This window comes from Aspergillus welwitschiae (genome assembly GCF_003344945.1).
Source record: "Aspergillus welwitschiae strain CBS 139.54b unplaced genomic scaffold BDQ94scaffold_39, whole genome shotgun sequence".
Taxonomy (NCBI): domain Eukaryota; kingdom Fungi; phylum Ascomycota; class Eurotiomycetes; order Eurotiales; family Aspergillaceae; genus Aspergillus; species Aspergillus welwitschiae.
The window spans coordinates 148730-168768 of NW_020798733.1; the positions used below are offsets into that span (position 1 = coordinate 148730).

At 49.6% G+C, this 20039-nt stretch overlaps 10 protein-coding genes across 10 annotated transcripts; 5 read left to right on the top strand and 5 right to left on the bottom strand.

Moving 5' to 3' along the window:
• The first annotated feature begins 97 nt into the window (after nucleotides 1-97).
• Nucleotides 98-1214, top strand: BDQ94DRAFT_151001 (sterol desaturase family protein). Its single transcript, XM_026767685.1, has 3 exons — nucleotides 98-283; nucleotides 331-1005; nucleotides 1058-1214. The coding sequence occupies exons 1-3, from the start codon at nucleotides 130-132 to the stop codon at nucleotides 1108-1110; spliced, it is 882 nt and encodes a 293-aa protein (XP_026622127.1). The 5' UTR covers nucleotides 98-129; the 3' UTR covers nucleotides 1111-1214.
• A 676-nt stretch (nucleotides 1215-1890) lies between these two features.
• On the top strand, nucleotides 1891-2826 carry BDQ94DRAFT_174141 (GNAT family N-acetyltransferase; the record flags this gene model as incomplete). Its single annotated transcript, XM_026772284.1, has 3 exons — nucleotides 1891-2434; nucleotides 2531-2711; nucleotides 2793-2826. The coding sequence occupies 3 exons, from the start codon at nucleotides 1891-1893 to the stop codon at nucleotides 2824-2826; spliced, it is 759 nt and encodes a 252-aa protein (XP_026622128.1).
• Nucleotides 2827-4078: 1252 nt separating this feature from the next.
• Nucleotides 4079-5417, top strand: BDQ94DRAFT_87284 (NAD(P)-dependent alcohol dehydrogenase). Its single transcript, XM_026776736.1, has 3 exons — nucleotides 4079-4373; nucleotides 4425-5036; nucleotides 5092-5417. Exons 1-3 carry the CDS (start codon nucleotides 4200-4202, stop codon nucleotides 5386-5388), a joined length of 1083 nt encoding a protein of 360 aa, XP_026622129.1. The 5' UTR covers nucleotides 4079-4199; the 3' UTR covers nucleotides 5389-5417.
• On the bottom strand, nucleotides 5232-6330 carry BDQ94DRAFT_87294 (uncharacterized protein). Its single transcript, XM_026776737.1, has 3 exons — nucleotides 6060-6330; nucleotides 5446-6009; nucleotides 5232-5363 (listed from the first exon to the last, which is right to left on the bottom strand). The coding sequence occupies exons 1-2, from the start codon at nucleotides 6259-6261 to the stop codon at nucleotides 5447-5449; spliced, it is 765 nt and encodes a 254-aa protein (XP_026622130.1). The 5' UTR covers nucleotides 6262-6330; the 3' UTR covers nucleotides 5232-5363; nucleotide 5446.
• A 393-nt stretch (nucleotides 6331-6723) lies between these two features.
• Nucleotides 6724-7485, bottom strand: BDQ94DRAFT_174144 (DUF3237 domain-containing protein; the record flags this gene model as incomplete). The annotated part of the gene is made up of 4 exons (XM_026772285.1): nucleotides 6724-6783; nucleotides 6844-6911; nucleotides 6983-7192; nucleotides 7257-7485. The coding sequence occupies 4 exons, from the start codon at nucleotides 7483-7485 to the stop codon at nucleotides 6724-6726; spliced, it is 567 nt and encodes a 188-aa protein (XP_026622131.1).
• Nucleotides 7486-7714: 229 nt separating this feature from the next.
• BDQ94DRAFT_151033 (cytochrome P450) lies at nucleotides 7715-9884 on the bottom strand. Its single transcript, XM_026767687.1, has 6 exons — nucleotides 9261-9884; nucleotides 9183-9213; nucleotides 8994-9134; nucleotides 8818-8947; nucleotides 8143-8773; nucleotides 7715-8095 (listed from the first exon to the last, which is right to left on the bottom strand). The coding sequence occupies exons 1-6, from the start codon at nucleotides 9569-9571 to the stop codon at nucleotides 7930-7932; spliced, it is 1410 nt and encodes a 469-aa protein (XP_026622132.1). The 5' UTR covers nucleotides 9572-9884; the 3' UTR covers nucleotides 7715-7929.
• Nucleotides 9885-10485: 601 nt separating this feature from the next.
• On the bottom strand, nucleotides 10486-13315 carry BDQ94DRAFT_162301 (uncharacterized protein; the record flags this gene model as incomplete). The annotated part of the gene is made up of 6 exons (XM_026769519.1): nucleotides 10486-10862; nucleotides 11163-11265; nucleotides 11319-11668; nucleotides 12090-12626; nucleotides 12679-12939; nucleotides 12997-13315. The coding sequence occupies 6 exons, from the start codon at nucleotides 13313-13315 to the stop codon at nucleotides 10486-10488; spliced, it is 1947 nt and encodes a 648-aa protein (XP_026622133.1).
• A 460-nt stretch (nucleotides 13316-13775) lies between these two features.
• On the top strand, nucleotides 13776-15970 carry BDQ94DRAFT_182616 (flavin-containing monooxygenase). Its single transcript, XM_026774202.1, has 4 exons — nucleotides 13776-14463; nucleotides 14513-14766; nucleotides 14814-14950; nucleotides 15000-15970. Exons 1-4 carry the CDS (start codon nucleotides 13835-13837, stop codon nucleotides 15867-15869), a joined length of 1890 nt encoding a protein of 629 aa, XP_026622134.1. The 5' UTR covers nucleotides 13776-13834; the 3' UTR covers nucleotides 15870-15970.
• A 25-nt stretch (nucleotides 15971-15995) lies between these two features.
• Nucleotides 15996-17264, bottom strand: BDQ94DRAFT_162303 (alpha/beta-hydrolase; the record flags this gene model as incomplete). The annotated part of the gene is made up of 3 exons (XM_026769520.1): nucleotides 15996-16143; nucleotides 16206-16953; nucleotides 17045-17264. 3 exons carry the CDS (start codon nucleotides 17262-17264, stop codon nucleotides 15996-15998), a joined length of 1116 nt encoding a protein of 371 aa, XP_026622135.1.
• Nucleotides 17265-18684: 1420 nt separating this feature from the next.
• BDQ94DRAFT_182618 (FAD-dependent oxidoreductase) lies at nucleotides 18685-19928 on the top strand (the record flags this gene model as incomplete). Its single annotated transcript, XM_026774203.1, has 1 exon — nucleotides 18685-19928. Exon 1 carries the CDS (start codon nucleotides 18708-18710, stop codon nucleotides 19926-19928), a length of 1221 nt encoding a protein of 406 aa, XP_026622136.1. The 5' UTR covers nucleotides 18685-18707.
• Nucleotides 19929-20039: the final 111 nt, after the last annotated feature.

A 20039-nucleotide genomic window follows, 5' to 3' on the forward strand; every position in this document is an offset into this window, starting at 1 on the left:
ACCATCCGGATACCCACCAGGGCTGGAAGTCACCAACTGTACTAAGAAGTACATATACTGGATTCTGGCAAGCGTTTATTTTTTTTGTCAAGCGCGCTTGAGGGCAAGCACTCAGGCTTGTACACTAACATGGAGTTCAACATGAACTCGACCTTTGCGCCACCGGCGGCGGCATCATATCCCGAGCTCTATGCCCTGGCGAGCCAAAACCCGAAACTGACTTTCCTGGAGAAGGCGTGGTGGACACACTATGCTTACTGGGACAATGACATTATTGCAACTGGTACACCGCCTCGATACATTGTCTCTGTCACCTACTAACTCCGACAGGCATCATCACCTTCCTAGCCCACGAAATCCTCTATTTCGCCCGCTGCATCCCGTGGATTATCGCCGACGCTCTTCCTACATTATTTCACCGTTTCAAGATTCAGGACAAAAAGGCGCCCCCATCGGCAAAGGAACAATGGAGCTGTGTGAAATATATTCTTGCTATCCACTTCATTGTGGAAATGCCCATGATCGTTCTGTTCCACCCGATGATGGAACTCTTCGGTCTCAAATACGCCCTTCCTTTCCCCGACCTTAAGACCCTCGCCATTCAAATCACAATCTTCTTCTTCGTGGAAGATACATACCACTACTGGCTCCATCGTGCCTTTCACTGGGGCCCTCTGTATCGTGCCATTCACCGGGTGCACCACCAGTATGCCGCGCCGTTTGGTCTGACGGCCGAGTACGCCAGCCCGTGGGAGACCATGCTTCTTGGCCTGGGCACGATTGGACCCCCTTTGGTTCTGGGCTACTTTACCGGCGAAGTGCATTTGATGACTGTGCTGGCCTGGGTGGCTTTGCGTCAGTTCCAGGCCATCGACGCGCATTCTGGATACGATTTCCCTTGGAGCCTGAGACGGATCTTCCCGCTGTGGGGAGGATCGGACTGGCATGACGATCACCATCGGTACTTCCGGGGGAACTACTCTAGCTCGTTTAAGCACTGGGATAGTGAGTCTCTCTTCTCTCGTCTTTGTCAGTGTTCTTGACTAACGGGTTGCAGTCTTAATGGGAACGGTCGCCGGTCCCCGAGGAAAGAAGATGCGGCAAGAGTGATGCTTCCAAGGACGCGTTTATTATTCTCTGTACAGTAATACATAATAATATAATATAATCTTACGACTCGACAATTGAGCAAATACTATACCAGCAAATCGGTGAAGTGTCTCGGGTTCTAAAGAACTTACGCCAACCTGCATAACATAGGCCTCGCCCAAAGCAGCAAGCACCCACATGGCCAGTTCTACAGTCGCGACCTACGCGTAGATGTATCTAAATCAATAGACTCTATAGTAGGCCCTACATCAGAGTCTCTAACGGATGACGTGTGCACATAAGACAATACCCATCGGCTCTTATCTCCAACTTAGCGCCTTCAGACTCACTCCACAGTGACAATGTTCGCAACACCATTGGTAGCCATCAACATAAGCACTAGCCGGAGTTTAGTAGCAATAAACCTAGACATCTCCTGCCGCTTAGCACATATGCACTCGATGCATGAGCGATCTACCAGACATCGAAGAACATATGTATGTATCAACCACCAGTGTAGCCTATACTAACTACTACATAAATTTCACATCTACCATCATGCCAATAACCATCTCCACAAGCATGACCCTCATCTCAAAACTCAACTCTAAAATACTAAGTACTATCATGACAAACTACAACCGAGAATCCTGCAAAATACTACCCGATAAGCATCGTACCCCAAAGACCACCTGTCTTTATCCCGAGACAATTACTATACAAACCACCAATATCCATACCCTTCTCAACCACAACCACAACCACAATTACAATTATAACTCACCCTAAAAAGACAAGAAAATGTCCCCTACATCAGAACCAAAATATACCCTCCACCCCGCGCACCCCTCCCACTCCCCCACCCTAGCAGAAACAATGATCCTCTCTCGCCTCACAGACCCGCACTGGGCCTTCCTCTTCTTGCCCTCCACCACCCCTGCAACTATCATCTCCTCCACTACTTCTCGTCTTCCTCATACGCTGAGTACATCTCGGGATGTCAGACGACATGAAGTCGTCCTTACCACCACCGCTGACATACAATCCACCCCCGGAAACGAGAATGAGGACCATGATGGTAGAGAGAGGGTAGTAGTCGGCTACGCGCGCTGGACTCTCCCTCCTTCCCTGGCGAATCGAGACGACGTATGGCTGTCCGCACAAGTCGCCGAGCCTTCGGCTCAGGAGAAGGAAGAATATAGACGGATGTTTGATCTTGGAAGTGATGAAAAGGGAAGAGTGAAGGGGATGAAGAGCGATGGGTTATTGGAATTTAGGGGTGATCCGTTGGAGAAGGTTGAGGAGCGGGTGTTGAGGGATGTTGTGGGGGGTGAGGAGGTGCTGAGTATGTTCATCCATCCTGTTTGCTTCTTCTAATGATGATGGGTTTATTTCTATGTTGTTATGTTGGGTGTATGGCTAATGCTGATGATCTGTATAGCGCTGGAATACCTCACCACCCATCCTGACTACTGGAGACAAGGGGTGGGAAGTATGCTCGTGCAGAGCGGAGTACGTGTTGCGGATCAGTATGGGATGAAGACGTATGTTATGTCTGAGCCGGCAGGGTTAAAAGTGTATTTGAATCATGGGTTTGAGGTTGTGGATGAGATTACTGTGGAGTATGCACAATTTGGGGGAACGGAGCCGACGACGCATTATTTTTTGGTGAGGGAGCCGGTGCCTATGAACTGAGTATGCAGGCCGTTGGTGATCATTTGTTGTGCCGTGTGCTGAGTTTATTATTCATTGATGAGGGTTAAGATAATGGTTGACGATGGAAATCCAACCAATTTTGTGGTTTTTGTGATGAAGTGCGTAGGAAGGTACTCTGTGCAGACATATAGAAGTATATTTTTACGACTGATACTCTCCGAAGCCACTGCTCACAGCTCAGCATCGGCGGTCGTCTAGAATTCTACTGGCATGTAGCCACCAAACCATCGAGCACGTCAGCAGTCAAATAGTAGACTCGCTGAGCCCGGACTCGACTTGTAGCTGACACCGTCAGCCATCAGCTTGTTTCAGTCATCTGGAGTAGAACGGCTATCTCCGGCCCAAGTCTTATCGGACGAGAATGATGTCACAGAGCCCTCCAGTCCGCCTCCAAAATCAATCTGACTTTTCCAGTGGCTAGTTTCCAGTGACTAGGCATGATCAAGCTTTGCAGCCATACCACAAATCTACTATTATTGGAGAGAATCGCGGAACAACGTGTGGCGGGCCGACTGCCATCCCAGGGGCTGACCGCTCGGGTGGCTCAGGCTCTAGAAGTTTCGAAATTGTGGAATTGGAAATCCGGGTTCCGGTTCTGCCGAGGCTGGCTCACCTTCTGTGGCCGGAGAAAGATCGGCACTAGCCCAAAACCACATTTGTTAACGCCGCGCGGGTGTAAGCGCCGGAGATATCGTCGGTCACCGGCGTCACTCGAAAGCGATTGATGCGATTATCGCGGTCGCAAATGCGAGAATTTGGGATATATTGGAATTGTAAACATGGCCGGAAGATGTATATCGAAATTCTTCAGATAATTGAAAGTCTCATCATCCTATTGCTGTGTAGAAAGACCTGTCAGCATCTTATTCTTAACTCCGCTTAAAGACAAGTGGACCGTAAGCAGACGGCCGTTAGCGCGTCAGGTCCATGGAACCCAATCCCGAATATTGGAACTCACCACCTTAGGATGGGTCCTGTACTAAATGGATCCAATGAAACCCCTCAACCAAATTCCATGCCGTTGCCCCGTGGCAGGAAGCTTCATGCTGAAAAATCTTCGATTGCGGCGAACCGCGCCAGCTGTAGGATCAATGGTAAGCTGCCAGATACGCTTACCGGCCATTAAGGGGCGTGCGAATGCGATGGCGTAGCATATTCAGGGTCGGCCCAAGATCACCGTCGTATGTCATCGGAATGGGTTTCGGACGGTACATGTCTCCACTGTCATCCGACTTGAATCAAAGTGGACCAGAGTCTGCTCGATTTCTAATCCTGTCCCGTTGTCCTGGTTGCAAGTGATCCGTATATAAAGACCACAAGTACCCCTGGGGAATCAACAATCATACTCGGTGGATAATCAAAATCTCCATATTCAATTAAATCACTCAATCAAAATGGCTGCTTCCGATTACAAGTTCGAGGGCTGGATGGGCCTTGACAAGAACTCCGTCGGCAACATGGTCTGGCAGGAGTTCGAGCCCAAGCCCTGGGAGGAGTCCGATGTCGACATCAAGGTCACCCACTGCGGTATCTGCGGATCCGACTTGCACACTCTCAGAAGCGGCTGGGTATGCATGCTCGTTCAATCAATCATTTGATCCCAAACTAACAAGATGTAGGGCCCCACCATGTACCCCTGCTGTGTCGGTCACGAAATCGTCGGTGTCGCTGTTCGCGTTGGCTCCGAAGCCGAGGGTGATATTAAGGTTGGAGACCGTGTTGGTGTTGGTGCTCAGAGCGACTCTTGCCGCGGCCGCAACGGTGACTGCGAAGAGTGTGCCTCTGGCCTCGAGCAGTACTGCCGCCACTCCATGGTTGGCACCTACAACGGCGTCTACCAGAACGGCGGCAAGTCCTATGGCGGTTACTCCCTCTACCACCGCTCTCCCTCTCGTTTCGTTGTCAAGATCCCCGACGCCATCCCCTCCGCCCAGGCTGCGCCCATGCTTTGCGGTGGTATCACCGTGTACTCTCCCCTGAGACACTACGGCTGCGCTCCCGGCAAGCGCGTCGGTATCATCGGTGTTGGTGGTCTGGGTCACTTCGGTATCATGTTCGCCAAGGCCCTTGGTGCCGACAAGGTCGTTGCCATCTCTCGCAAGAACAACAAGAAGGAGGACGCTCTGAAGCTCGGCGCTGACGCCTACATCGCCACTGATGACGATGCCGACTGGGCCAAGAACAACGCCCGCTCCCTCGACCTGATCGTCTCTACCGTCTCGTCCTCCAAGGTATGCATCCTCACCGCGTTTCGTATTGTATTCGACTCGTTCTAACATACTGCAGATGCCCATGGTGGACTACGCCACTCTGCTCGACCTTGACGGTTGCTTCGTCCAGGTTGGTGCTCCCGAGGATGGTGCCCTTGAGATCCCTGCTTTCGCTTTGATCGGAAAGCGTGCCAAGCTGGGAGGTTCTCTCATCGGAGGCCCCAACGAGATCCGTGAGATGCTGGCTCTGGCTGCCGAGAAGAAGGTTCAGCCTTGGATCGAGGAACGCTCCATGAAGGACGCCAACAAGGCCGTTGTGGAGATGGACGCTGGCAAGGCCCGCTACCGCTACGTCCTGAGCAACGAGCTGTAAGCAACCATCACTTGTATATAATATAGAGTAATGAGTATATAGACGAACGTGACGCACCTTAGACTATTATTTCGAATCCTCTGACAATGTATTCTTTACCTTCAAGTGTAATTGTCTGACCAGTCTGCCATGATCCATCGTCGAGAGTTTGGGCCAGAGATGGTAGCTGAGCTCCGGCGGGACCTATGGAGTACTTGAGCTGCCAACCGGAAGCAAAGTCCCATTCCTCCCTCCTGGCACTGACTTCCCTTCCTTCTTTGATAACAGTCGCAGATGAACCTCTGGGACGAGTATGTATCTGAACCTGGCGCAGAGCCAGGTATGTACCCCAGACTCTTCCAAGGAAAGTCCTTTCCACTTCAGCCTCCTCCCCTTCCTCCAGGGATTTCTGCTTTGACTCAAGAACCCACGAAAGACCCTTATCGGAGCCCTCTGGGCCTTGCCGAAACTTCAGCTCACGCCAGACTTCCTCATATTCCGCCACCGGGGAGCCAGGGAGGTCCGCACGAGGCATCGAGCCCTTCTCAAGATCATCGCCATTGGGAAGAGTGGAGAATGTACCGCAGTCGACCGCATCAAACGAGTTCTGGGAATCGAGTTCATGGGTGAACGACACCCGACCTTTAACTGTTAGCCTCTCAGAGACAGAATTAGCTCGAAGTCATCCATACTGGAATCCGCATCATCGACAACTCGCTGGCCCGCAATAGCCCAGTCGATATCGCAGGAGGCCTTGTCAACGCGAAGGTCAACATACCAGCCGGCGACCGACATCACTATCGTGTCAGTATTTTCGAAGGCGGGCTCGGGGACCCAACGGAGGGAGATGCGCGTCGAAAGACGGCTCTGCGAGGGAGGGTTTTCCGCAGCCATTGTATGAGTCACTTTAGTGTCGAACAGTAGAAAGTAGAGTTTCAGGAGTAGCAGGGGGAATCAGCGAGGAACGAAAATGACACAGATGAGGACCTTGGTTAGGTGCGTCGGTTAGACTTGAGTAGCTCGACGCTATCACTGGCTTACCCCGCACGGCGTCGGCCGAGCAGCGCCGAATTCGGCGGCATCCCGCATATCAGCTCAGTTGCTCAGTCTACCTAAGAAAATCCCGGTTTGCCGTGCAGAGAAATCAAATTCTTGTATATACTTGGTAGCTTGCATATTAAATGTGATACGAGAAGTGATTTGTTGGATTTTTTTAGATGCGCCGTGGATATTATCCGAATTGACCTATAGCCAAACCCATGGCATCAGTACTTCACTTCTTTGCTCGTCAATCGCCCCAGCAGCTTCAACAATTATGCCAGACAGCCCGTGAAATACTTCATTATATTCCGAGTCTCAGTCAGTTGTAGTAGTAGTCGGGTTTACGAAACTCGTCGAATTCCAATCCGTAGCCATCTGCATTCACCACACGTCAGCTCCAACATAAATAACCAGGACCAAGCCAATTCAACTCACATTCCAGGCATCAATCCTGAGAAGACTGGTATTAGCTGTCTCCGCCACATTGGTAAGTATTCCAATAGCTATCCATGATATTAGCGTACCACATCCATCAGAATCCGACCTGTACTGTAGACTGTAGAGCCCAACATACCAACAACATTGTTCAACCAGTAGTACTTTCGACTTCCCGTCTCAAACACTAGGCGAAGATGTAGCTGTCCGCTGGGAGACTTCGGACCAGATGTCTGCAGGAAGATATTTTCGCCATCATCGGTCCGGAAGTTGTATCGCGTGTCTGCAGTGAAGATGCCAGTTTGAGGATCGACTAGGCCCCAGTCGGCGCCGACGTCGAGGATTTTGCCTAGTAAGGAATGTCGGTAAGTAATGCATTTCGTGTGAGAGTTCTGGGTGTGGAAGTAGACTACCGGATAAATTAGGACCGGTGAAGTTTCCGCCCACGATTGGGATTGTACGTCGCACGCCGTGGGGTCCCGGCGAGTTCATGAGACTTGATTCGCACTCGACATACGCTGTGTATAGAAATGATAGTTCTGGGGGAGATGGTGAGGAGGTAGCTACAGGAAGATTGGAAGAACACAGAAGAAGGGCTTGGAGGGCTGCTGTGGCCCAGTTTGAGAGGGAAGGCATGTGCATGGTGTGGACAGGACTCTTATTCAGTCATAGATTCATATAATATCAAGTGATTTATCGGATCGAAAGGCACCATACTGGACTGATATCGATGATTCAGCGGGTACTTATAACTAGAAAATGCAGACGTTCGCTCTTGGGAGGGCAAACCTCGGTTCTCCGAGCTCTGTATTGTGTACCAAATACCAGGAGTACGGTGGGATCGAGGCCTATAGTGTTTTTTGAAGGAAGTGCCGGTATGAACAGCCGAAAATTAAATTATAGATGGCTATCTTTGACTTCATCTCGTAGCGTTCGCCCCTGATCTGCTTACCCCGCATCCAAAGCGGACCGGGCATCTCCACCCCCCACGGCTGTCCGCGCCAGCGTTGGACGGACTAACACCGACGATGTGCCGATGGCCGATGTTCTCCCAATTTATCACCTTGCGCCTTCAGCAAATGAATGTCATATCTCACGGGGAGTGAATATAAGCCTGCACTTCTGTCCCTTCGGCCGAGAAGCAATGATCTGGTCGTCGATCTCCATGGAGCTAGTCATGTCCGGGGCCACTGTTGTCCGGAACCGAGAGTAAACTTCTTGGAGAAGGATTTTCATCTCGACAGTCGCCAGACTTCCAAAAGTTAGGCCTTAATCCGCTGAATGACAGAGTTAACTTACTTTCTTCCGGTGCAGCCTCTTCCTCCGGTGCTAAAGGCAAAGAACAATCGGTTGCGCTCGTTGAAACCTTCATCCTTCATCCAGCGATCCGGATTGAACATATCTGGTTCCGGAAATACCTTTGTGTCCAGCCGATGTACAGTGTACGGCTGGCAGCTGACAATGTTGCCCTCAGGGATGAATACTCCATCAATCGTTCTGCCACCCCTTGGCACATAACGAGGGAACGACATTGGAATTGGCGGTGCGCAGCGTAGGGCCTCCTTGATTACGGAATCGAGGTACGGCAATCGATCAATAGGGGTATCTTCTGGTGCTGAGCGAAGTTCCTCATAAAGCCGGTCTTGGAATCGAAAGTTGTGCGGTTGCGATAACTCCCACATCAAAAAGCACAAGCCGTCGCCTGTTGTGTCGATTCCTGCCGCCATATGGTCTTTGCATTCTGCTGCTGCTTCCGATTTTGACAGTGATGCATCCTTCCGCAAGAGACGAGCAAGGAGACTATATTCGTCTGGGTTGGTCTGGGCCGTGACTCTATGGACGTACATATTGGCCTTTGGGGCCCGACGGGGTAGCAGCCAAGAAGGGAAATATGGTGCCAGCCGTGGCAGGTAGTAAGGAAGTAGATTTTCTGCAGTCGTTAGCAGGTTTCCTGTTCCACAGAAATAAACATACTTTGCAAGCTGTTATGGTACGTTAATTCCTCCATCAGCTCAAAGTCGCTATCATCGGTAAGAGAATTCAATCCGCTAGGACTAAACATGAAGTGTGTTACGCAGTCAAGTGCATAGCAATGTAGATAGACCTAAGCAAGTTAGCATAGCCAGCTCTGATCAGAAGCCCTTACATACATAGACATCCACACTCTTCGCCACAGCAGCACACTTGGACACGAAAGCTTTAGCGCTATGTCGGATCGCTGAAATGTGATGTTCTCGCAGTATATTGGACATGGCATATCGATCGGCTAGTTGTCGCTTTCTCTCACTGTGCTTTGAAAGGTCAGCTGATGAGGTCTCAGTCCACTATGATTATCCTACCGTTTGTTTGTCAAGTGTAGAAAACATGGTCCTGAGACGGATTAGTACGTGGGGAAGAACTAAAAATGCGCAACCTACTTGATCCCAAACTGCCGAAAAAGATCATAGAATTCCGTCTTGTCATAGCCACTGCCACCTGACGCGTAAATTTCTCGAATGGCATCCAAGGATGCAAAGGAGACCTCGTTGGGCGCTATCCGTACAATAGTGCCATAACGCTTGTGCAACTGATGGATAAACACACGACGGCTAGCCGAAAACTCATGGTACTTTATAACCAGACTTGTGAGCTTGGTATACCAAGGACCAGGGAGTTTAGATATGGGGCTCGAGAGTCGCTGGTAAAGAAAAACAAGGATGAGAATAGCAGCACACCAGAGTCCTAACATTGTTCTGAATAAGTCAGTCCTTGAGTGAAGTTGGCACAGTACTTAGTACTCGAAAAGCGTGCTAGTAGATATATGTAGAGACAAAATTGAAGGACGATAAGGCAAGCCGCAGTCAGTGCGCTATCCCCAAAAGGAAACAGCAGGAGATCAAATCACACCAGTGGGATAGATAATCCTCGCACCCTATGGTATTCGTGGATTTGTTCGGCACTAATTTAGAGGAAGTACTAATAACACCTGGGTTTCATTATCGTGCGGGGTGTTAGCGATCGGGGCTGGCCAGCTGATAAGACCTCCTCAACCATCCGATCACCGTTGGCTTGGACCGCAGAATGGAAGGTTATCCAAAGGGCCAGTTAAAACTGCAAGAGCAATCCAGTTGATAATTACTTATAGAGCTTCTGGTCCAGTAACATACCAAAATCAGGAGATTCTGTACTGGACATTGAGGTTTGAGTTTACTTCAGAGGACAAGGCGTTCTCCGACATGCTCGTGATCCTCAAGATGACTCAGAATCCGTCGTGCACTGAGAATAGGATTTCTTTGATCATCACCCGATTTTAGTCGTTCACCATCAGATCGTGCTATCCATGCTGGGGTTTTCGTTTGTCTCGCTAGCCATTCGCTTTAGCAACTTCTGATGTTTCAAACAATGCTAATTTGATATGCCGATGGTCTATCCATTTAGCTGCAATATATTGCTTGACGATCTTAAAGGTGATGAGGACCGTCAACACCGGTGCACCTCGCCTTTCTCGGAGTTGCGTCTAGCCCGCGATATATAGCTGCTCCTGACCAAGCAGAGAGAAAGTACGGGATTTAGACTGAAGCATGCGCACAAATTAGCTTCATTCTTCGTATATTTTAGATGTTAGCAATAAGACTTCTGTAAGCTAATATGAAGGGGTCCAACCTATTTGTGCTTGGTCCGACATTGTGCACAACGAAGTACATAACCATTCTCCATGGCACCTCTGCATTCAAGCTTGGCCAGGAACATCTTTCCACAGTGACGGCAATTGGGTGTGTTGTGAAGCAGGTTGTGCCCTTGTTCTATACCAGCCTCTATCCTGCTGACCTTTCTCTGTAGTCTTTCGATCTTAGCCTCCAGCTTGGCGACTTTTTCGTCTGCAGACGCGAGGCACTCTTGAGTAACCATCAACTGTGGATGGATCCACTCGTATCTCGCCTTCATAGCCGTAATTACGCGCCTGCTGAGTTCATCTTGGATGAACGTCTTCAATACATCTTCCTGACAGAAGTCCTCAATATGTTCACTGATGGCCTTCGCTAGTTTCTGTCGTATTGGCGTATCGACCTTTTCGAAGACTTCCTTAACGAGCTCCGCGAATCCCTTCGGATTCCACGGCAATTCTATCGCTCCGCCAATGCGAGTCGTTGCTAGCGCCTTCAAGTCACTGATTTGATATTCTTCCGCAAGAATATAAACGCAAATGTGTGGCCGTACTCTTTCGGCTGTCGTGGGCTTTGGAGCGTCCGTTGGAATGTTTACCTCAGTTTCCTGGGCTGGTTCTAGCCAAACGCATGTTAGTGGAAATAAAGCACCCTTAAACACACATGTCTATGTACCTTGATCAGGAATCGCGTAGTCTCCGGAGTAGAGAAAGTCGATCATGAACCTAACCGTCGCCACATCATGTCCTTCGACCTGGACTACTGCGTCCGGAGCATCCTGTAGGATCCCCATCAGATCCGTATGGAGGCATTATAGGAGTTTATCCTCACCTCAGACAGATATTTGCACTTATTGGATAATATCTCTGATTGGGGGCAGACGATAGCTCGGTGAACGTGGTGCTCTTCTCCTCCACACTGAATCTTGAGGTCACTGTATTGCTCAGAGCTCATGAGGTCGTGGATGAATGGCGGAAGGGCACTTCTCGATGACATAGTTGTAGTGATGTTGAGGTAGATCCTGATACAAGCGAAGCCAAATATGAACGACTGACAGGTATAATGAAAGCTGTTTGAGCGATAGGTGAGAGATAAACGTGAAGGAACTGAGGATGAAGTAAGAAAAGGATTGATTTTAGCGAAATGTACTATGAGTTCGCCCTGTGGCTGGTTTGTGGTTTCTGGGTAGTGCAAACTTCATAAATATGCCTAAAAGTCATCTCATAGCATGATATTCACTTTATCGAAAAGGAGAAACACTCAATTTAGTTTCCTTGATCATGTGGTTAGATATCTCTACCGATATGCCCAAGGGAAAGCGCATTATCTGTTTTGATTTGTGCCGAAAGTATTAAAGAAGGAAGGTACATGAGGTAAGTGGATCGCTCTTAGAGTTGAAGGGGTACTAGTAGGATAGAGAAGATTCGTTCTCATTCCCTTCAGCCTTCTCCTATATAGCCTAGCTTAGAGAGCCTTGGTGCCTTAAAATGGAGGTTCCGTATGTAAGGTATGGTCAACTCATGATGCTTCCCCGCAGGTGATCGATTCTCTACGTCTCTGACTTGCGACGAAGCGTTTGCACAGCCTCTTCCCATATCTTACCATCACGCCAATAGCCTTCAACGAGTGGCTTCCTGCCAGGACGACCAGCACGTGGCAGCTCATTCACCCATCCCCAGCGCAGCCTCTCCTTCCAACCTTTCTCTTTCCATGAATTAAGGTCGGAGGAAGGCGAGTCATTTAACGTGGGAAGATGCAGTAGCAGATCAGTGTCGTGGGCTATACATATCAGAACATTGTCAGATGCCTCAAAGTCCAAAAGTTTAGTGACAGATTTCTGCGCAAGCGCTGGGTCAAAGAAAGCACTTCCTTCGTAACCCGAGACCTCATAGAAGGGTTCTTGTCTTGGGTCAACCTTCGCTATCGGGTGGCTGTTGGTGAAAATGCTGCATGGGCATGGACTTGGAAAGAACGGATCTTTGTCCAAGACCTCTGATGGGATGGTGTCTGGTAGTGGAAGCCTGGCGTTCGGCCTTATGACTCCCGAAAAGTGGCAGATGTCACCACCAAGAAAAACGAAGGTGTCAGCCGTTGTCCGGGCAAGACCGCATAAATGGCCGACGCAGTGTCCAGGCGTGTCTAGTCATACAGTAAGCAGCTCCATCTTCCCACAGGAAGATCGGTTGCTTACCTAGCAAATAGAACGAACCGTCTCCAAAGAAATCTTGTGCACGAAACCCTCCGATCGTTAAACCGTCTGCGAAGTCAGGCTCAACCACGTCCCTCCCCACGAAGGCATCCGCTGACACTGGAGACTCGGCATCGTCCGGGAAGCCAGGCATTAGATGAGGATGGGATTTGAACCCTGGGCCTACAACCAACGACGTGCTTGTGGGAAACAGAGCGACGTTTCCTATATGATCCCAGTGATAGTGAGACCATATAACAGACCCTACACGGTCAGCACATGTCACGATAACTCGTGTGAGTGTAATCGGAAACAACTTACCAATGTCTCGCAATTCAATTCCCTTCTCACAAAGGATCTCAGTGACGTCCCTGTCTACTCTCGCCGACTTCATGGCTTGATCAAAAGGCTGGCGCACTACTGGAGGGAGATTCCAGTAGTCTTTTCGCGTGCCGAGGTCGAACATGACCTTCTGGTTTGATTCCTCATGCTCTATAAGAAAGGCAACATCGGTCAGGTTCAGTGTCTCATGGCCCGGCTGCACTGGTTGTATGAGGAATCCTGTATCAACGGTCATCAAAGTGGTGGTATCGACCATTCGCACCCGAACTGTGCGGTCGGACTTTGGAAGTTCAAGCATTTTGCAGTTTTCCTCAGATAGTTTTACAGAATCAAAATCAAATAACCCTCCAGAATATCTCCTAAACGCGATGGATTTGGGACCATGTCAGGAATTGTGCGCTCTATATATGCAAGATGGGGGTGGTTTCACCGAGGATACCCAGTGCGTAACCCGTATTGGCTCAACGCGTATCCATCCACCCACTTGGTCCAAAATTGTGCCATCCACCCCCTCACTCGCCCCTCCCACTGATTCGCAGCACCAAACCCCACGCTTGGTTCCAGTCCACTGATAAACACCAAGTACACAGTAAGGAACAGTCTAATGCGCCCTATCGCGACCGTCCAGGGCTCGGCCAATTTTTTCACATGATAGGCCTAGCTGAGTGACAGGGATGGTGATAGCTGAATGCCAGATGGCAGGTTATATATTGGATCGTCGGTGCGCCCGCATAACGTCCTCCAGCTTAAGTTTGGCTACTATCTCCACCTGTAACTCAATTAATTCAAGCATAAGTTGATCGATTCGCCCTTCATCATGGGTTCCATTGATCCGACCGTGCAGTCCAACCCAGTCTTCGAAAAATATGGTCTACCCGGGGACACTCGTCTTGGAAGTAATACTCCAGGGCCTCATCCTTCCTCAGTAACTCGACCCGTCCAACATGCGGAGCTCAACAGAGCATCCGACCGGGGCTATACGGTTTATGGTCATCTCATCAACGAGCCTCCACTGGGAAAACCGCTCAAGATAATCATGATTGGGGCGGGAGCATCAGGGATCGACTTTCTCCATTATGCCCCATCGGCACTAGCTGGACTGGGTGTGGAGATCGTGTGCTACGAGAAGAATGCAGATATCGGGGGTACTTGGTATGAGAATCGGTATCCGGGATGTGCGTGCGATGTGCCTAGCATTGCCTATTCATTCCCGTGGCGTCCCAACCCAAACTGGTCGAGCTTCTATTCGAGTGCAAAGGAGATTTGGGAGTATCTGAAGCAAATCGTCGTCGAGGAAGACATGATGAAGTATATCAAGCTCAATACCCGTGTGATATCGGCGATTTGGAATGAGGACATGAGTAAATGGGTGGTCAAGCTGCAACAAGATGCGATGGAGTTGGAGGATGAATGTGATGTCTTGATAAACGGAGCTGGATTCCTCAAGTGCGTCTTACTACCCTCCCACACATGTATCCTCCTAACCTCGGAGCAGCTCATGGAAATGGCCCGACACGCCGGGACTACACTCATTTGAAGGAACCCTGTGCCACACAGCAGCCTATCCCGAGGGGCTCGATCTGAAAGACAAGCGTGTAGCAGTAATAGGTTCAGGCAGTTCTGGCGTTCAAGTCATTCCCTCTATTCTCGACGATGTCTCACGCCTATACACCTGGGTGCGAACCCCAATCTGGATCACGGCTGCCTTTGCGCAACGCTACGCCGGGAAGGACGGTCGGAACTTTGACTGTATGCTGCTTTCTCTGCCACATAAGATAAACTCTGATGCAATCCAGATACCCCAGAACAGAAGACCGACTTCAACAACGACCCCGAAATGTACCATCGATACCACAAGTCAGTAGAGCATGAGCTCAATCAACGCGCCAAGCTCACGCTCCGCAATACCGCTGAATCTGACGAAGCGAATGCTGTAGGTACCCTTACAGAAGCATCCAGTCCATTTATTAACACTACAACAGTCCTCATACAAGAGCATGTCCGACAAGCTCGCATCGAAGCCTTACGTCAAGGACGCCATAATCCCCAAGACCTTCAACGTAGGCTGTCGACGCCCAACACCAGGCACAGGCTATCTAGAAGCTCTTGCCTCCGACAAGACAACCGTCTTCACGGAACGGATTCAATCCATCACACCCAAGGGGTTCATCGACTCCGCGACAGGAACTGAACACGAAGTAGACGTCATCATCTGCGCCACAGGATTCGACACGTCGTTCCGACCACGATACCCAATCATCGGGCTGCAGGGCGTTAGCCTAGCTGATAAATGGAAAGATGCTCCGACAAGTTATCTGACCGTTGGTGTCGACGGCTTCCCGAACTACTTCATGTACGGAGGCCCCTTTACGCCTGCGGCACATGGGTCCATTCTCCCTATCATATCCCACGTGACGAACCACTTCATCCAGATTGTCAAGCGCATGCGGAGAGAGCATATCCGGCGGCTGAGCCCGAAGGAATCTGCAGTCCGTGACTTTGTAGAGCACGCTCGGACATACTTCCCGCGGACGTGTTGGTCTGATCCTTGCTCTAGCTGGTTCAAGCAGGGGAGGGTTGATGGTCCAATTACCATCTGGCCTGGCTCTCGATTGGCATTTTTCGAGGCACTAAATACACCTACGCTGAGCGACTACGAGATTGAATACTGGAGTGGGAATAGGTTCGGGTACTTAGGATGTGGGTTCGTTGATGCGGAATTTTCCGGGGGCAATATCACCTGGTACCTCGACAGGTACTCGGACAATGAGGAATGGAGAAAACATGGAGTTTGGTACGATAAGGAGCAGAAGGAGTTTGCGCATATAAGCGAGACGGCGTTTTCTAGTTGATGGAAGCTAGCCGTATCATACAATTGCTGCAACGCATGTTTCACAAAGAGACAACGCAAAGGCAATCTCACTCAGCCTACATATCAATTGAAAGAATGAGCGCATTAAGTCACAAATTATGACTTATTAATCCGTATACAAACGATGAGGCATATTTAGAATCCACCTAACATTATCCTCAACCATAGCATTTGCGACATCAGCGTCTGGCAAGACATAGATGCGTCGAAAATCATGCGGCATTCCGGCAAATACCTCGATAGAAAGTGGAACACTAGTACGCTGTCAGCACCACGTATATAGATGACAAGGAAAAGAAGAATAATAAAGGCCTACCCAGCATGTTCCAGGCAACGCGTAAACCTTAAGGCCTGATCCCTCAACAAGCTCTGCCCCGCAACTAGTACAAATGTCCTCGGCAACCCCGAGAAGTCCGAACATTCCCCAACAGTAAAATGCGACAAATTCGACGCCTCCATTTCCAACATATCCCTATACATCTGATGAATGGCCATTGGCAGAAACGGCGCATTCCAACACTGATACCTCGACAACTCAGTCTGCGCGCTCTTCTCTTCATCCATATGCGGAAACCACGGTGTAGATAACATCAACCCCACAATCTTAAGCTTTTGTTGCCTGGGCACTACTTCGGTTTTCTTTGCGAACAGAGCAACCCACAGTGCTAACGCAGCGCCGGAGTCATCCCCGCCGAGAATGACGCGGTTACGATCCCCGTGGAACTTTTCTATCCGTTTCTGCATGTACTCGTATACCTCCCATGCGTCGTGATACATGGCTGGAAAGGGTGCATCAACCGTACTTCGGTATTCGATGCTAATGACGATGATAGGACAAGTAGGGGTCAGGTCAGTGACCATTGCGGAACAGATGGCGTCCTCAGTGTCCAGATTTCCGCAGAGGAATCCGCCCCCTCGGAAGTGGATGTATAGGGGGAGCGGCTCAGCGGAGCCTCGCTGGCTATAGTAGGCTATGGGGTAGTAGATGCGTATGGGGATGGGGTTGTTGGGTTCTTTTGCTCTGGGGATGGTGGAGTTACAGATCATGACTTTGGATTCGTAGGCTATATATCGAGATGGTGTTAGCGCTAAATCATAGCAATTACTAATGAGGAATAAGTGAAGACAGAGGTGAATATACTAGACCTTTCATACGCTTCTCGTTACGAGCGCCTAATGCCCAGGATTCAGTGATCTGAGCTTCAAAATCCTCGTGACCGGGAAATTTGTCGTCTGGAGAAGTGATGCCGCACCATGGGATCCCGTTCACGTGGCAGAAATCTATCCACTGCTTGCATGGCTCTTGAAGGTGCCAAAGGTCGTACTCTGACACTAGCGTAGCTAGGCATCGAGAAGCAACATTTTGAGATGTCATATTGTATCAATAGCAAACAGGTGACGTGGATTGGGAATGAGGAATAGGGAATTTCCTTTGCTTAAGTATCCTTTTATAGTGTCTTTGTATGGATGAGGAAGAAGAAGTCTGAAACTGTATGTGCAGGAAGACTATTTTTTGAACAATCGAGATATTTCTTTGTTGCGGCCATTTGCGAGGCTGACAAGAAAGACGGGTGGATGCTCCCGAGTTCTTTGTTGTTGGTTTTGTCGAGCAATCATTCTTTGGGATTGCCGATGGTAATCTCTGTTTCTGGAAGGTTTCTTCTCATCGAGCCGTAGTACACTTAGATGATGATGCATAACCCCTTGGGCCCTTCTTCCTGATACGGAATACAAACAAACGCAAAGTGTGCAGCCCACAAACACCACGTAATATGTTCTGTATCATGAGGGGATGTGTCCCTGCCCTTCAATAGACGACATACCGTACTTATAATTGTACCAGTAGATGGTACGCAGTTCATAGACGCTTTCTCACTATCAATCCTTTCGCTGTCTAGTGCGCTTTATCGTCTTGATTTTCCACTGAGATTGAAGTGCTGATTTCTCTGAAGGCGCCCGGTCAACAAGTCCAACTGTACTCGATGAAGACAATCAGTGTGTCAATATTCAATGTCAAAACGTAGGGATGAATGTATGCATTTGATCTATCTCGTCTCAAGGGCATGGCTGGTGGTCGGAGACCACGCAGGAAGAAGAGGCGAAGGGTCAGCTGACCCTGGGTGGAGTTAATGTTTCAACATCAAGTACAGCCTAATAGCTAGGTACAGATACCGAGTGGAATTGTTGTTATTAATATCGAGTAGTGTCATACGCATCGATATACCCCCAGCAACCAGGCCGGTTTTCGCCACTATACAAGCAAGACGTTGAACTTAGAACCAATCAATCATCTAATAGAACATCGAGTGCTCCTAACCCTACTAAGCTTAAGCAACAGCAGATCATAACCTTGAAAAATATATCTCCACTAAGGCCAACTATCATATTAACCGATCCCTGAATAACTACTAACCTGCTCACCTCGGAAATCCCCCGTGCAATTGATATCCCGAGATGATCAATCAATCCTACAAAAGATATACCGAGCAGTCCTCTTACGACCTCAGATCATTACTCCAGGAAGTAAAGACGAGACTCTATCTGCAACACACTTGCTACAAGCGGAGCGAACCTGATTGCTTCGGGTTTTGCGAGGTGCCCTGGTGCCGTGTCGAAATGAAGCCAAATCCCGTGAATATTCCGGCTTCCGCTGAGTAAGCAATCCTATACAATTAACTATGTTTCCCCCATAGTTTTGTCCTATATATTGAATCGCCAGGTACATTCTCTTCATATAACATACGCCTCAAGTCTTTCGTACTGCTCTCCTAGCTTTATCCCTTCATTTTCACCTCCTCATTTCTTTCGGTACCTCGAGATGTCTACCTGGCGCCCCGGCAAACGGGTAGCCATCGCAGGCGGTGGTCCGGGCGCCATATCCACAGCGCTGGCTTTCATCAAACGTGGCTATGACGTGCGAGTATTCGAGCGCCAGACTGAATGTCGCGCTCTCGGAGGCGCAGTCCTCCTCTCTATTCCCGTGCTTGCAATCTTGCGTTCCTATGGAATCAGCCTCGAGAACTTCGGATCTTATACGTCGACCTACTTCAAGAACAAGTGGGGCAAGGAACGGGCCTTGCTGCCATTTAATGCCGAAGTCGAAAGACGGATGGGAATCAAGGGCTGGCAGTATGGCGTCTTGCGATCATCCGCTTTTCAGAAAATGCTCGACCTCGTCCCGGAGGGCGTCGTTTTCTGTAATCACGAAGTGACGGGATACGAGGAAGTTGAGGGTGGGGTGCAAGTCAAGTTCAAGGATAGCAACACCGCACCAGTAACGGCCGATATACTGATCGCAGGGGATGGCATTCGATCTGCCGTTTCGCGTCAGGCATTCGGTGATCCCCAGTTATTCCACACGGGCATCCGGCTATGGCTCGCATGGTGTGATCACATCCCTGGGATACCTGCCAACACTGGTGTCATCTCGCATGACTGGCAATACCAGGCTAGCTTCTTCCCTATGCTGCATGATGGAAAGCCAGGGTTCGAGTGGTGGGTTGTCGAGCCGGCCTGGGAAGGAAAGCAGCTCCCCGACGATCCCAGGGCTCATGTAGAGAAAATCCTGCAGGGCTGGTCGGATCCCATGCCGCAGCTGGTGGAGGCTACTGATTTCGATACGCAGGTGTATCGATGGGATATCTACAATCGGCCGTCGATGAAGAAGTGGTCTTCTGGGAGGATTGTGGGTATTGGGGATGCGGTGCACCCTGTTTCGCCGTATGCGGCGTACGGAATGGGTATGGCCATCGAGGATGGGTATTTCCTTGCGAAGGCGCTGGATGGAGTTGATTTGACGGATTTGAAAGCTGTCAATGCCGGATTTGAGCTGTTCGAGGAGCAGCGCGTCGATGTGAATCATCATATGGAGTTCGCTCGGTTTACGAGTAATATGTTCCATAGCTTACCTTGGCCGTTAGCAAAGCTAAGGGACTTGGTGTTTGATTATACGCCGTTTTTGAAGGGGTTACTGCAGAAGGAGTACTTGAAGAGGGCGGAGGATGAGACGATGAATCTCAAGGAGTTTCATGTTGTTTAGGCCTAGTGCTGTCGGTAGATTAGCAGTTTCTATGTATCATACAGTGTTCTCATAGACGCTAGACTCGGAAGCTCCGTAGACACACGCTCGGGAGTTGCTGACCCACACGGA